Raw genomic sequence first — 14,575 nt, 5'->3', positions numbered from 1 at the left:
CCCCCGTTCCCCCTCTCCCGCAGGTTATTTGAAGATGCAGCAGTTAAGTTGAATCTGAACGCTCTGGTGGGATTTCTCAATCAGCTACGTAAAGCCTCTCAGGCCCAACTCTTTGACTCCATTACTGAGACGGTGGATTACTCGCTCGCGATGCCAGGTAACATGCACCAGCTCTGCTCACCCGCCTGATGTTCCCTACAGTCAGGCAGCTGGGTGACCCCGATGTTATTCGGGGGTCCAGCGCGGTTTTTGGGGAAAGTCTCAGCGCCGGCCCTCGTCAGCTCTGTGGGAATCGCTAAGTGTAAAAAAGGCCAAAGTTCAGAGGTCATCTTCTATCTGGGTCGTCACGCAATAATGGAGTTGTTGACCGATCACAGAGATTCGAACCCGATTGCTGAGTCTACAACAGAACCAGATGTAAGGGGTGGTATTTAATGGAGAGGGGGCAGAGGAGATTCACCAGGAAGTTGCCTGGGCTGGAGCGTTTCAGCTATGAAGAGAGAATGGTGAGGCTGGGATTGTTTGCCTTAGAGTAAAGAAGGCTGAGGGGGGGGGGGGGTGCTGATTGAGGTGTACAAAATTGTGAGGGACATAGGGTAGATAGGAAGAAACTTTTCCCCTTAGTAGAGGGGTCAATAACCAGGGGGCATAAGGTAATGCACAGGAGATTTAGAGGGGATGTGAGGGAGAACTTTTTCCGCCAGAGGGTGGTGGGAGTGTGGAACTCGCTGCCTGAAAGGGTGGGAGAGGCGGGAACCCTCACTACATTGAAGAAGCATTTAGATGAACACTTGAAACGCCATAGGCTTCAAGGCCATGAACCAAGTGCTGGAAGATAGGATTAGAATAGATAGGTGCTTGATGGCTGGCACAGGCATAATGGGCCGAAAGGCCTCTTCTTGTGCATGTAGATGGCCAATTAGAAGAGCCAAGGATTGATCCTTGAGGGTTGCCGGAGGTAATGGTGCGGGAGGAGGAAGAGAAGCCATTGTAAGTGATTCCCTGGCTACAGTCAGATAGATAAGAATGGAACTGGGTGAGAGCAGTCCCACCCAGCACTGGAGGATGACGGTGCGCGTCAAAGGTTACAGAGAGGTCGGGAAGGATAAGGAGGGAGAGTTTACCTTTGACCCGGTCACGCAGGATGATATCTGTGACGTCGATAACAACAGTTCGATGGGTTTTTAATCCTTCCTGCTTTGATTGGCAGGCGAGGCCCGATCCACGCACGATCGACGGAGCGCCCTGCACCTCTTCCGCCTCGGCGATGTCATGCTGCGAATTGTACGCAGCAGAGCTTGTCCCCTCTTGCACCTGATGAAGACCTGGAGTGTGGTGGGCCCTCACTTAGCGGAGGTAAGCGCTCAATCCCACTTGGTTATTGCCACCATCGCAAGTGGGCAACGCTGGCATGGCTGGCACTCATTGCCCACCCACTGAGGGAGTGCTGAACTGTTGGAGACGCCACCTCTCGGGTGAGATATTAAACCCTCTGCCCCTCAGGTGGACTTACTTCAAAGGCGAGCAGGAGAATTCTCCCCAGTGACTGTTTCCCTCATCTAATATCACCATGGAAACAGCCGATCGGGTCATTAACACAGCTAATTGGCTGCTGTGTTCCCTTTGTAACGACAGTAACTACACTGTAAACTACACTGCTGTGAGACAAGACGCATTGCTGCACTGCCTGATGTGGATATTTTTTAATAATGTGCTTTTCTCCCTGTTTGTTTTTCCTCGGTTATTGCTGCTCAATGGGTATTTTTATCTTTATTTTTATTTTTCCGCAGGCAGCCTGTCACAAGGAGCGGCACGTTTCCCAGAAAGCGGTTTCCTTCATCCATGACATTCTGACCGAGGTTCTGACAGACTGGAATGAGCTGCCGTATTTTCACTTCAACGAAGCCCTTTTCCGACCATTTGAGCACATCATGCAGTTGGAGCTGTGCGATGAGGATGTGCAAGATCAGGTAGATGTGGGCGGCACGGCGGCACAGTGGTTGGCACTGCTGCCTCACAGCGCCAGGGACCCGGGTTCGACTCCACACTCTCTGTGTGGAGCCTGCACATTCTCCCCGTGTCTGCGTGGGTTTCCTCCGGGGGTGCTCCGGTTTCCTCCCACAGTCCCAACGTTTGCAGGTTGGGTGGATTGGCCATGCTAAAATGCCCCTTAGTGTCCCAAAATGAGTAGGTTAGATATATTAGTCAGGGTGAATGTGCGGGGTTACGGGGATAGGGTGGGGAAGACAGCCTGGGTAAGATACTCTGTCAGAGAACCAGTGCAGATTTGATGGGCTGAATGGCCACCTTCTGGACTTGTAGGGATTCTATGACTCTAGTCAGTTCTAGTCACACAGCCTACTGGAGGCCGTAAATGGCCAATTAATGGGCACTTAGTCATAGAATCAGAGAATCCTACAGTGCAGAAGGTGGCCATTCAGCCCATCAAGTCTGCATCGACCATGACCTGTCCCTGTTGGTGTTTAACCTGTGATGGGGATCCCCACATCATGCGGGATAGGAGGCAGCTGTTTCCCTTAGTTGAAGGGTCAACTAAGGGTCAACGAGGGACATAATTTTAAAGTGAGGGGCAGGAAGTTTAAAGGGAATTTGAAATAAAAGCTTTTCATCCAGAGGGCGGTGGGAGTCCGGAACGCACTGCCTGGGAGGGTGGGAGAGGCGGGAAACCTCAGAACCGTTAAAAAGTACCTGGAAGAGCACTTGAAATGTCAAAACATTCAAGGCTATGGGCCAAGCGCTGGAAAATGGGATTGGTGTAGATTTGATGTTAGTGCAGACTCGATGGGCCAAAGGGCCTCTTCTGTACTGTCTGACTCTAAGCACATGGTGATTGCCTCTGGCAGGGTCACAGTGAGGTCAACTGCACATGTCCAAACTGAGATTGCTGGATTTCTATTGGCTAAGGCTGAGTGGAGGCGGGTAGATGGAGTGAAGATCTGTCTGAATGACAGAACGGGCTCGAGAGGCTGAATGGCCTCCTCCTGCTCCAATGGATTTTAATGTTTGGAGGGTGCAGAAAGTGGGGGGGGGGGGGGGGGGTTGGGGTGGGGAGGGTGAGGCGTGGGGGTGGGGGTGGGTGGGGGGGGAGGGTGGGGGTGGGTGGGTGGGTGGGGTTGGGGGGGTGGGGGTGGGTGGGGGGGGTGGGTGGGGGAGGGTGGTGGGGGTGGGGGGTGGTGAGGGGGGTGGGGGGGAGGGTGGTGGTGAGGGGGGTGGGGGGGAGGGTGGTGAGGTGAGTTGTGGAGAGGCTGCAGTAACGGACCGTGCGAGTGAATGTTGGAAGTTACTGTCCCGTGTCCCGTGTAGGTGATCACATCGATCGGAGAGTTGGTGGAAGCTTGTTCACCACAAATCCAGTCTGGTTGGCGACCACTCTTCAGTGCATTGAAGACCGTGCACAGTAACAAGGCTGACGTGAAGGACTATCTGATTGGTGACTATTCTATGGGTGAGTAAAGTAATGGAGCTTCTCTGCACCCGACACCAATTGTCCCTTACGATTGGTCATTTGCACAACACTCTCTCATTGTATCAGAGCTCACGCCAATGGTAAAAACTGTTCGTTTATATGAAAAACATTTAATAATCGCTGTTATGTATTTAAACGTCCTGTTGTGTGGCTCACTATTATCACTCAATTTCAGTTAGACCACTCACCCCGTTATTATAAACCCTTTAGTTGCTATTTTCCCGTTAAATAGCCCACATCTCAGACAGCAGCTCCTTGCTTCACAAACCCCCCAGTAATTATCACTGGTGTCAGAACAATGCTTACACCACAATGTTGTTATTCCACACCCATCAAGACTCTGGGCCCATCACAAACTCCGTTCCCTCATCACCGGCTATATTCCTCCCCCTGGTTACTGTCTGAGGCTGAACCCAGACCTTTTGCAACCTTAGAACCTTATTTAATCTCAAGATGAACTTCCAACCACGTATCTGTGTCTATTTCCACCTCCGTACCAATACCTCCCCGCTGCAGCCCTCATTGAGACTCCTGTTCCCTCTGGAATTGACGATTCCAGCGCTCTCCAGCCTGCCCCACATTCCACCCTCGGGAAAATTGAGGTGATTCTAAACGCTGCTGCCTGTGTCCTTCCTCACCTCCCATCCCAAACAACCCTCGCCCCTCGTCCCATTAACCCTCGTCCCATTCCATCCTCACCCCAGTCCCAAACAACCCACGCCCCTCGTCCCATTCCATCCTCACCCCAGTCCCAAACAACCCTCGCCCCTCGTCCCAAACAACCCTTGCCCCTCGTCCCAAACAACCCTCGCCCCTCGTCCCATTCACCCTCGTCCCATTCCATCCTCACCCCAGTCCCAAACAACCCTCGCCCCTCGTCCCAAACAACCCTCGCCCCTCGTCCCAAACAACCCTTGCCCCTCGTCCCATTCCATCCTCATCCCCAGTCCCAAACAACCCTTGCCCCTCGTCCCATTCAACCCTCACTTCCAGTCGATTCCACCCTCATCCCGGTGCCCACACTGGTTCCTGGTTGAGCAGTGGTTTAATTTGAAAATTATCATCCTGGTTTTCAGGTCCCCGTCCATGGTCTCACCCCCTCCCTATCTCTGTAACCTCCAGCAGCCCCACAACCCTCTGAGATCTCTGTAGATGTGCAAGATTAGGTAGGGGCAGATGAGGCCGGCACGGTGGCACAGTGGTTAGCACTGCTGCCTCACAGTGCCAGGAACCCGGGTTCGATTCCTGCCTTGGAGCACTGTCTGTGAGGAATCTGCACGTTCTCCCCGTGTCTGTGTGGGTTTCCTCCGGGTGCTCCAGTTTCCTCCCACAGTCCAAAGATTATGTAGATTGGCCATGCTAAATCATACCTTAGTGTCCCAAGATGTGTAGGTTAGGTGGATTAGTGGGGTATATACAAGGGGTTACAGGGAAAGGGCAGTGCGTGGGCCTGGGTAAGATGCTATGTTGAGAGTTGGTGCAGATTCGATGGGCCAAATGGCCTTCTACACTGCAGGGATTCTATGAATTAAATAAATTTAGAATGAAAACAATGTCAGTAATGGTGACGATGGCAACTATCTTTGATTATTGTAAAAGTCTAACTAGTTCACCAATGGGAGGAAATCTGCAATCCTTACCCGGTCTGGCCTACATGTGACTCCAGAGCCACAGCAATGTGGTTGACTCTGAAATGGCCGATCCAGCCACTCAGATCAAGGGCAATTAGAGATGGGCAACAAACGCTGGCCAACCAGCGATGCAATGAACCGGAAAAAGATTGTAAGGTGCCCCATGTTTGGTTATGATGGGGTTTGGTTGATTGATTGGTTGTAGACAGATGACATTTACTGTTATGTGATCAGTCACTTCATTCTGTCGGCAGGAAAATCCCAGGCTCCGGTCTTTGACGTCTTTGAGGCATTCCTCAACACGGATAACATCCAAGTGTTTGCCAATGCAGCCACTGACTACATAATGTGCCTTATGAAGTTTGTCAAGGGTTTGGGTAAGCTTGCTCTCACATCACATTGAAACCTTGTTCTATAATGATTTCAAAATCTAGAGGACAGGGAAAGGCCATTCAGCCCAACTGCTCTGTGCTAGTGCTTATGATCCTCCACCTCTATTGTACCTTATCCTACCCCTCTATCCCTCATTTCTCCCTCAATTGCCTATCTAAGCTAATCACCTCCATCATTCCCTGTGGCAACAAGTTCTATATTCCAGCTCTGCTCTAGTGAAGATATTTCTCCCTTATTCCTTGGATTTGTCACTGACAATCTTATAGTTATGGCCCCTGATTTTGATTTGATTTGATTTATTATTGTCACATGTATCAGTATACAGTGAAAAGTATTGTTTCTTGCACGCTATATAGACAAAGCATACCGTTCATAGAGAAGGAAAGGAGAGAGTGCAGAATGTAGTGTTACAGTCACAGCTAGGGTGTAGAGAAAGATCAACTTAATGCGAGGTAGGTCCATTCAAAAGTCGGACAGCAGCCAGGGAAGAAGCTGTTCTTGAGTCAGTTGGTACGTGACCTCAGACTTTTGTATCTTTTTCCCGACGGAAGAAGCTGGAAGAGAGAATGTCCGGGGTGCGTGGGGTTCTTAATTATGCTGGCTGCTTTTCCGAGGCAGCGGGAAGTGTAGACAGAGTCAATGGATGGGAGGCTGGTTTTGGTTTTGGGCTCCCTCCACAGGTAGAAACACCGTTGCTATGTCGACCCCCTCTAAGCTCTACCCAATTTAAAAACCACCATTAAAGCCTTGCTGTCTCCAAGCCTATTCCAAACATACTTGATAGTTAGAGCTTAAACATTCAACCTATCGCATATCAAAACAGCCCAGGGTCTTCACAAGAGAGAAAGGAGTGTTGCAGGTGGGGTGGGGAAGAGAAAGAGGCAGCTCATTGTCGAGGGGATACAGTACAATTCCTTGGAACCCCCTGTTAAGCCAATCCCAAGCCATCTGGTGAAGTATGAACCTGGACACGAATAGTTTGCCTGAGACTAGGTTTATTTACAGAATGCAGCATTACATACTGCATTCCTGCTTCCTCCCTGCTACCTTCCAGCGGTCTCTCTCTATAGGTACCCGAGGTAGTTAAACAAGGCCCGGCACCTGTGTATCTTAACTATATCATTAGCATATCATTTCGGAAATGGCTTTGTGTCCTGAGTGTGGGGTTAGCCGAGCCACACCGAGCGGTTTCTGTCACCGGGATGTGCTGAGTTCATTGCTGAGGCGGATGGGGATGAGGAGAACATGAGGACGCCCTCGCAGCATTTACGTAGCAGTTAGATGAACACTGAAACCCCATTGCATACACGGCCACGGATCAAGTTCTGAAAACTGGGATTAGAATAGGTTGGTGGTTGATGGCCGGCACGGGCCTGATGGGCCAAAGGGCCTCTTTCTTTGGTGTAAAATTCTATGGGTGTAACTTTCTCGTCCCACCCACCACGGGAATTGGGCGGAACACGGATCATGCAAAGGTCCATTGACCTGTTTCCGGTTTTGGGGCGAGCGTGGCGGGAAAATCCTGCCCTCTGACTCTATAATAGCGTTAGATGAGGAATGATGGGATGAGTCCCAAGTGGAACACAAAGACTGGCATGTGTTGGTCGGGCCGAATGGCCTGTTTCTCTGCTGTATGTTTTCTAAATTCATATTTTTGATTCATTCATTGTAAACCAATCCCAATAATCATCGGGATTTGAAATGTCCCAAATCTTGTTGAGGATGAGGCATTACCAGTTGGCTGACTTGTCGCTTCATTTGCGGGCCCGAGCTCTGGGGGGGGGGGGGGAGCAGGGGGGAGCGGTTAGGGGGAGGGTCAGCTGGGTATGTGTGGACCCGAGCTCTGGGGGAGGCCAGGGGGGTGGGGGTGTTTGGGGGAGGGTCAGCTAGACATGTGTGGACCGGAGCTCTGGGGAAGGCGGGGGGGGTGGGGAGGGGGGAGCGGTTGGGGGGAGGGTCAGCTGGACGTGTGTAGGCCCGAGCTCTGGGGAGACGGGGCGTGGAGGGGGGTGGCGGTGGTGGGAGTTTGGGGGGAGGGTCAGCTGGGTATGTGTGGACCCGAGCTCTGGGGGAGACTGGGGGGGTTGGGGGGCGGGGGGGGGGGTGGCTGGGGGAGAGTCAGCCAGACATGTGTGGACCGGAGCTCTGGGGGAGGTAGGGGCGGTGGGGGTTTGGGAGAGGGTCAGCTAGACATGTGTGAGCCTGAGCTGTGGGGGAGGCAGGGTTCGGAGAGGGTCAGCTGGACATGTGTGGGCCTGAGCTGTGGGGGAGGCCGGGCGTGGGGGGAGGGGGGGGCGCTTGGGGAGGGTCAGCTGACATGTGTGGACCCAAGCTCTGCTCTGGGGGAGGTGGGGGTTGGGGGCTGTGGGCCTGAGCTGTGGGATGGAAAATCCAATCAGCTGGACGTAGCTGCACTTTAACACGGCTGTTGCCTCTGTGAACCGCTGGATGTGCAACTTAAACCACCCCCATTCCCCACTCCCCTGCCCACTATGGCAGGTGGTGTGTTTGGGGGCAGGAGTTTTTGGATCCAGGCCTCCATAGAGGCCCCCACCTCTCTGAATGTTCAGCCTTGGGTGGCCCAGGAAGGGAGTTAACACCTTCAGGAAAACTGCGGGAGAGGAAAGAAGCTTAAAGTAAATGTGTTTCGAATGACCGTGCATTCCTGAAGTTAATGGTTTCTCTTTAACCTTTGAAGGTGATGAGGATTGTAAAGAAATAGGCGATTGCTTTCCAGGTTTGGGATCCAGTTCCACAGATTTGTGCCTTCCCGCCCTCGATTATCTCAGGAAGTGTTCACAGGTAAAGACTATTCCCAGACATCCCTAAACTGACGCTATGGGTTTGGGTCGGATTGAACTAACAACTCCCCAGATTCCATGATGATTTCACCGGGAATATCCAGGCTGTCTCACATGGAGCAAAACCTCTGACCGCTCTCTCACAGGGTAAAGGACAGCCGGGGAAAAGGATTCTTCAAACGGGAGATCCCACACTGGAGCCTCCAGAGGTGGCCAATAGAAACATAGAAGCATAGAAGCTAGGAGCAGGAGGAGGCCATTCAGCCCTTCGAGCCTGCTCCGCCATTCATTTTGACCATCGCTGATCATCAAATTCAATGCTGGGCTTCATGGACAATCATAGAATCCCTATAGTGCAGAAGGAGGCCATTCGACCCATCAAGTCTGCACTGACCAGAATCCCACCCAGGCCCTATTCCTGTCACCCCATATATTTACCCTATTAATCCCCTGACACTAAGGGTCAATTTAGCATGGCCAATCAACCCAACCCGCACACCTTTGGAGTGTGGGAGGAAACCGGAGCACCCAGAGGAAACCCATGCAGACACGGGGAGAATGTGCAAACTCCACACAGACAAGTTGGGCCGAAGGGCCAGTTTCCATGCTGTAAGCCTCTATGACTCTACGACCCTGATCCCACCATTTGTCCCCACCTCCCATATCCCTTGATCCCTTTTGCCCCAAGAGCTATATCTAATTTCTTCTAGAAATCACACAACGTTTTGGCCTCAGCTACATTCTGTGGTAGTGATTTTCACACATTCACCGCCTTCTGGGTGAAGAAATTTCTCCTCACCTCAGTTCCAAAAGGTTTAGTCCTTATCCTCAAACTATGACCCCTAGTTTCGGACTCCCCCACCATTGGGAACATTCTTTCTACTCTCGGGGTATCTCTCCCTCTCCCTCTCACAACTTCCCATCCCCAATGTCAACGCCGAACTTTAGTTTGTTCTGTTCACTTAGACCCTGACACTTTGGGCTGTTGCTACCCTCACTCTAACTCGATGACTGCTTCCCACTCAGATGTGAGGTTAAACACATGAATTTGTGCCTCTGTCTTGACGTGGACTAGCCAGTAATAGAAGGAGGAGTGTTGCATTCCCCTGGTGTCCTGACCAACATTTATCCCCTGACGCACACTGTGGAAAACAAACTGGTCATCTTTTTATTTGCTGTTTGTGGGATATTGCTGTGTACAGAATTGCCTAAATTGCAACAGCGAATGCACTTCAGACATTATTCATTGGTTGTGATCTGCCTTGACACACTCTGTGGATGAGACAGGCGCTGTTTAAATGCGAGTTGTTTCTTTCCCAGGACCCTGTCTCTGGGAGTTTAGAAGGAAGTCCCTCGTCATCGTAAATTGGGGGCGGGGGGGTGGATTTGTAGACAGTCTCACTAATGGCTGTCCTCGAACAGACCCCGCCCGGGAACTGAGATGTGAGTCCAGTCAGGCAGTAAGTGTGGACATCATTACCCTGGGGATTAAATTACCATGATATGGAGATGCCGGCGTTGGACTGGGGAAAACACAGTAAGAGTTTTAACAACACCAGGTTAAAGTCCAACAGGTTTATTTGGTAGCAAATACAATTAGCTTTCAGAGCACTGCTCCTTCGTCAGATGGAGTGGAAATGGAGCAGATTGCCACTCCATCTGACGAAGGAGCAGCGCTCCGAAAGCTAATGGTATTTGCTACCAAATAAACCTGTTGGACTTTAACCTGGTGTTGTTAAAACTCTTACTGGATTAAATTACCAATAGTTTAAGGACGGTGAGTGAGGTGTTGCGACTGGGGCATAGCAACAGCAAGACGCCATTCAGCCCCTCAAGCCCACTCTGTCGTCAGTCAGGGAGATCATGGCTGATCTGCCGTCACCCGCCATGGTTTCGCATCCTGAAATATCCTCGCCCCGATTTGTAAAAAGAATTTGTTGAGTTTGGTTCAGAAATGTTTCAATTGCCTCCCCCCCCCCCCCCCCCCCCCCCCCCCGCCGCCCCCGCCCACCGCAGCTGGTTAATGAGAGAGAGAAAGTTCCGGACTTGCCTTTGTGTCAGGACATTTCTTTACGATGTTTCCCCAAAGCCTCTGCTGATCTGTGTGTCTCGTTCCTCTCCTCAGTTACTTGCCAAAATCTACAAGATGCCTTCCAAGCCGATTTTCCACGGGGCACAGCTGTCCAGTTTGCCGTTTCGAGGCCCGAACCGCTCGATGAGCAGCGAGGACGGGATTGAATCCGTCCTCAACGAGTTCGATGACGACACGGGTAAACGCAACGGTCAACTACCTCTAGAAAACTTCAGCCACTTGTTATTCCAAATCAAGATGTTTTGTCCACCTCAAGACATCACTTCTAGGAAACTGCAACTTAATCATAGGATCATAGAATCCCTACAGTGCAGGAAGAGGCCACTCGGCCCATCGCGTCTGCACCGACCACAATCCCAGCCAGGCCCTATCCCCATAACCCCATGCATTTACCCTGCTAACCCCTCTGACACGAGGGTTCATTTAGCATGGCTAATCCACTAACCTACACATCTTTGGACTGTGGGAGGAAACCGGAGCACCCGGAGGAAAGCCAGGAGAACATGCAGCACCAGGGTCCCGGGTTCAATTCCCGGCTTGGTTGACAGTCTGTGTGAAGTTTGCACGTTCTCCCCGTGTCTGCATGGGTTTCCCCCGGGTGCTCCGATTTCCTCCCACAGTCCAAAGACATGCAGGTCTGGTGGATTGGCCGTGCTAAATTGCCCCTTAGTGTCAGTGGGGTTGGCAGGGTAAATGCATGGGGTTATGGGGTTAGGGCCTGGGTGGGATTGTGGTTGGTGCAGACTCAATGGGCCGAATGGCCTCCTCCTGCACTGTAGAACTCTATGTTGATTCTAGCTTTGATTCTCTGAGGTGTTTTCTCCAGGGGGATTATCTGCTGCTGCTTCTTTTCCAGGTTTGATTCAAGTCTGGATTCTTCTGCTGGAGCAGCTCACCACAGCCATCTCCAACTGTCCACGCCAGCACCAGCCCCCCACCTTGGACCTCTTGTTCGAACTGCTGCGGGAAGTCACTAAAGTACCAGGTAATGAGGATGAGATGGACGCATTCTACTGACTGCTGCACCTTCCCCACTCTTTTTCTCTGTACCTGTGCCCTCCTCCCTCTCCCTCCGACCTGTCCCCCCTCTCCCTCGGACCTGCCCCTCTCTCCCTCGAACCTGCCCCTCTCTCCCTCCACCTGCCCCCCTCCCTCCACCTGCCCCTCTCTCCCTTGGACCTGCCCCTGTCTCCCTCGAATCTGCCCCTCTCTCCCTCGAACCTGCCCCTCTCTCCCTCCACCTGCCCCCCTACCTCCACCTGCCCCTCTCTCCCTCCACCTGCCCCCCTCCCTCCACCTGCCCCTCTCTCCCTTGGACCTGCCCCTGTCTCCCTCGAATCTGCCCCTCTCTCCCTCGAACCTGCCCCTCTCTCCCTCCACCTGCCCCCTCCCTCCACCTGCCCCTCTCTCCCTCGCACCTGCCCCCCTCTCCCTCGCACCTGCCCCTCCATTCCTCCACCTGCCCCTCTCTCCCTCCACCTGCCCTCTCTCTCCTTCCACCTGCCCCTCTCTCCCTCCACCTGCCCCTCTCTCCCTCCACCTGCCTCTTTCTCCCCACACTCTCCAATTGCCATCTCTCTCTAAACCTGTAATGGAACATTCCCCACTTGCCTGGATGAGTGCAGCTCCAACAACACTCAAGAAGCTCAACACCATCCAGGACAAAGCATCCTGGTTGATTGCTATCCCTTCCCCAGATATCTACTCCCTCCAGCACTGATGAGCAGTGGCAGTCGTGTGAACCATCTAAAGATGTACTGCAGCAACTCACCAAGGTTCCTTAGGCAGTAACTTCCAGACTCATGATTGATACCATCCAGAAGGACAAGGACATGGGGACACCGCCACCTGCAAGGTCCCCGCCAAGCCACTCACCACCCTGACTTGGAAATATATTGGCTGTCACTGGGGCAAAATCATGGAATTCCCTCCCTAACAGCACTGTGGGTGTACCTATGCCTCATGAACTGCAGCGGTTCAAGAAGGTAGCTCACCACCACCTTCTCCAGGGCAACTAGGGATGGGCAACAAATGCTGGCCGACCCAACGATGCCAACATCCCATAAATGAATTTAAAAAGGATAAGAACAGGAGAAGTGGGATCAGGAATGGACCATTCGGCCCATCGAGCCTGCTTCACAATTCAATTTGATCATGGCTGATCCTGGGCTTCAACTCCACTTCCCACCCACTCCCTCTATCCCATAGTTCCCTGAGAGACCAAAAATGTTGACTGTCCCAGCCTAGGTCCAGGTGTGTCACAAAGATATTGATTAATTTTACCCTAATTTTAAAACACAGTGAAAGATCTTTCTTTATCTTTTGCAGGACCTGGATTTGGGATTTTTGCTGTTACCCATCTCCTCCTTCCAGTGATGTCCCTGTGGCTTCAACGTAACCACGGAGACCAATCGTACTGGGAGATGGCTGGTGCCAATTTCAAGCATGCGATTGGTCTGTCCTCGGAGCTGGTGATGGAGCACATTCACTGCTTCATCCAATCAGGTAGGAGCTTGTTTGCAGCTGGAACAGGCCTTATGCCAGTAGGTAAGTTTGTAAATAGATGCCAGCCAATCAGTATTGCTTACAAGTTGTTATGGTGATTCTGACAGTGATGTGCGCAGCAATAAACTTCCCCAGTGACTCTGCAGGTAGAGTCTGGTAGAGGGTGGAAAGTTCGGGGTTCAAGTTTCTGAACTGACCTCAAACTGTGGGTGCTACAACTGGTTAGGATACTCTTGGGAGGAGGCAAATGAGCTCATGTCCCTGTTCCTGAATGCTACCCAATAGGCGTCCTGTACATCTGCGGTGGACAGGACTGGACAAACCCTGGATATTTCTGTGCCTCAGTCATTGGCGCTCGTGCCTCGAGGTCAGAAAGTTGGAGTTTCGAGTCCCACTCTAGAGATAATACAAAATCTGGACAGACCCTCCAGGGAACTGAGAGGTTCAGTCTGGTCGAGGCGCCTTCTGATTGGGATGTTAAACCAAGACCCTGTCAGGTAGGTGTAAAAGATCCCAAGGCACTGTTCTGAAGAAGAACCAGTGAGGTTCTTCCGAGTGCCCTGGTCATAAATTATCCTTCATCCTGTCGAACAGGGACAGGTTATCTCGCTGCCACCTTATTGCTCTTTGTGGCACATTGCTGTGCACAGATTGGCTGGTGTGCGTCTTACGTTACAACACTGGCGGCTGAGGTTTTGTGACTCTGTGGATCACAGCCTCTGCCTCTAAGCCAAACGCACTGGGTTCAAATCCCATTCCAGCTTGTTATCCTTGGAAACACCATCCGTGACGTGGTTCAGGAGGAGAATAACCAGCCCGGGAATCCGATTGGCACCAGGACTGATCCCTGTGGTCTCCACTCAGTCATTTCCCAGCTACTGACTATTAGTCCCCCCTAACATTAATTAGTCCCCCTTCTGAGCGGCACGGTGGCACAGTGGTTAGCACTGTTGCCTCACAGATTCCCAGCTCGGGTCACTGTCTGTGTGGAGTTTGCACATTCTCCCCGTGTCTGCGTTGGGTTTCCTTCGGGTGCTCCTGTTTCTTCCCACAGTCCAAAGATGTGCAGTTAGGTGCATTGGCCATGTTAAATTGCCCCTTAGTGTCCCGGGATGCGTAGGTTAGAGGGATTAGCGGGGTAAATATGTGGGGTGATGGGGAAAAGGCCTGGGTGGGATTGTTGTCGGTGCAGACTCGATTGGCCGAATGGCCTCTTTCTGCACTGTAGGGATGGTTTGTAGCCAGTTCTCCAGCCCCTCACCTTAGTTAAGTTCAGTTTGGATGTAAATAAAAGCGTCATGTTTGATTGCTGGAACTTAGAAGAGTAAGAGGCAACTCGATTGAAATATGTAAGATCTGGGGAGGGCGGATTGACAGGGTGGATGTGGAGAGGATGTTTCCACTTGTGGGGGAATCTAGAATAAAGGGTCACCCATTTAAAACCGAGATGAGGAGAAATGTTTTCACTCAGAAGGGAGTGAGTCTCTGGAACTCAAAAGGCAGCGGAAGCGGAATCTGAATAATTTGAAGGTGGAGATGGATAGATTCTTGGTAAGCCAGGGGGTGAAAGGTTATTGGGGGTAGAGGCAGATTTGAGGTGACTATCGGATCACCCATGGTCTTACTGAATGTTGGAGCAGGCTCGATGGGCCGAATGGCCTCCTCC

At 51.8% G+C, this 14,575-nt stretch overlaps 1 protein-coding gene across 4 annotated transcripts in view; it reads left to right on the top strand.

The window, feature by feature from the left end:
- Positions 1-14,575, top strand: part of arfgef3 (ARFGEF family member 3) — a 112,617-nt gene that overhangs the window by 83,674 nt on the left and 14,368 nt on the right. For 3 of the 4 annotated variants that reach the window (XR_013499612.1, XR_013499611.1, XM_078229437.1), the window contains exons 20-28: positions 24-157; positions 1,211-1,356; positions 1,791-1,970; positions 3,325-3,466; positions 5,373-5,495; positions 8,210-8,313; positions 10,438-10,582; positions 11,261-11,389; positions 12,733-12,909. Coding sequence is in view for 1 of the 4 variants with exons in the window: in XM_078229437.1 (XP_078085563.1) it covers positions 24-157; positions 1,211-1,356; positions 1,791-1,970; positions 3,325-3,466; positions 5,373-5,495; positions 8,210-8,313; positions 10,438-10,582; positions 11,261-11,389; positions 12,733-12,909 (1,280 nt within the window). In the remaining 3 variants the exon portion in view is untranslated. The remainder of the gene's footprint in view (positions 1-23; positions 158-1,210; positions 1,357-1,790; positions 1,971-3,324; positions 3,467-5,372; positions 5,496-8,209; positions 8,314-10,437; positions 10,583-11,260; positions 11,390-12,732; positions 12,910-14,575) is intronic. The other variant, XR_013499613.1, reaches the window with a different exon arrangement.

Source organism: Mustelus asterias, chromosome 15 (genome assembly GCF_964213995.1).
Source record: "Mustelus asterias chromosome 15, sMusAst1.hap1.1, whole genome shotgun sequence".
NCBI lineage: Eukaryota > Metazoa > Chordata > Chondrichthyes > Carcharhiniformes > Triakidae > Mustelus > Mustelus asterias.
Note: the sequence above shows the minus strand (reverse complement) of the source record. Positions and strands in the feature narration are given on the sequence as shown.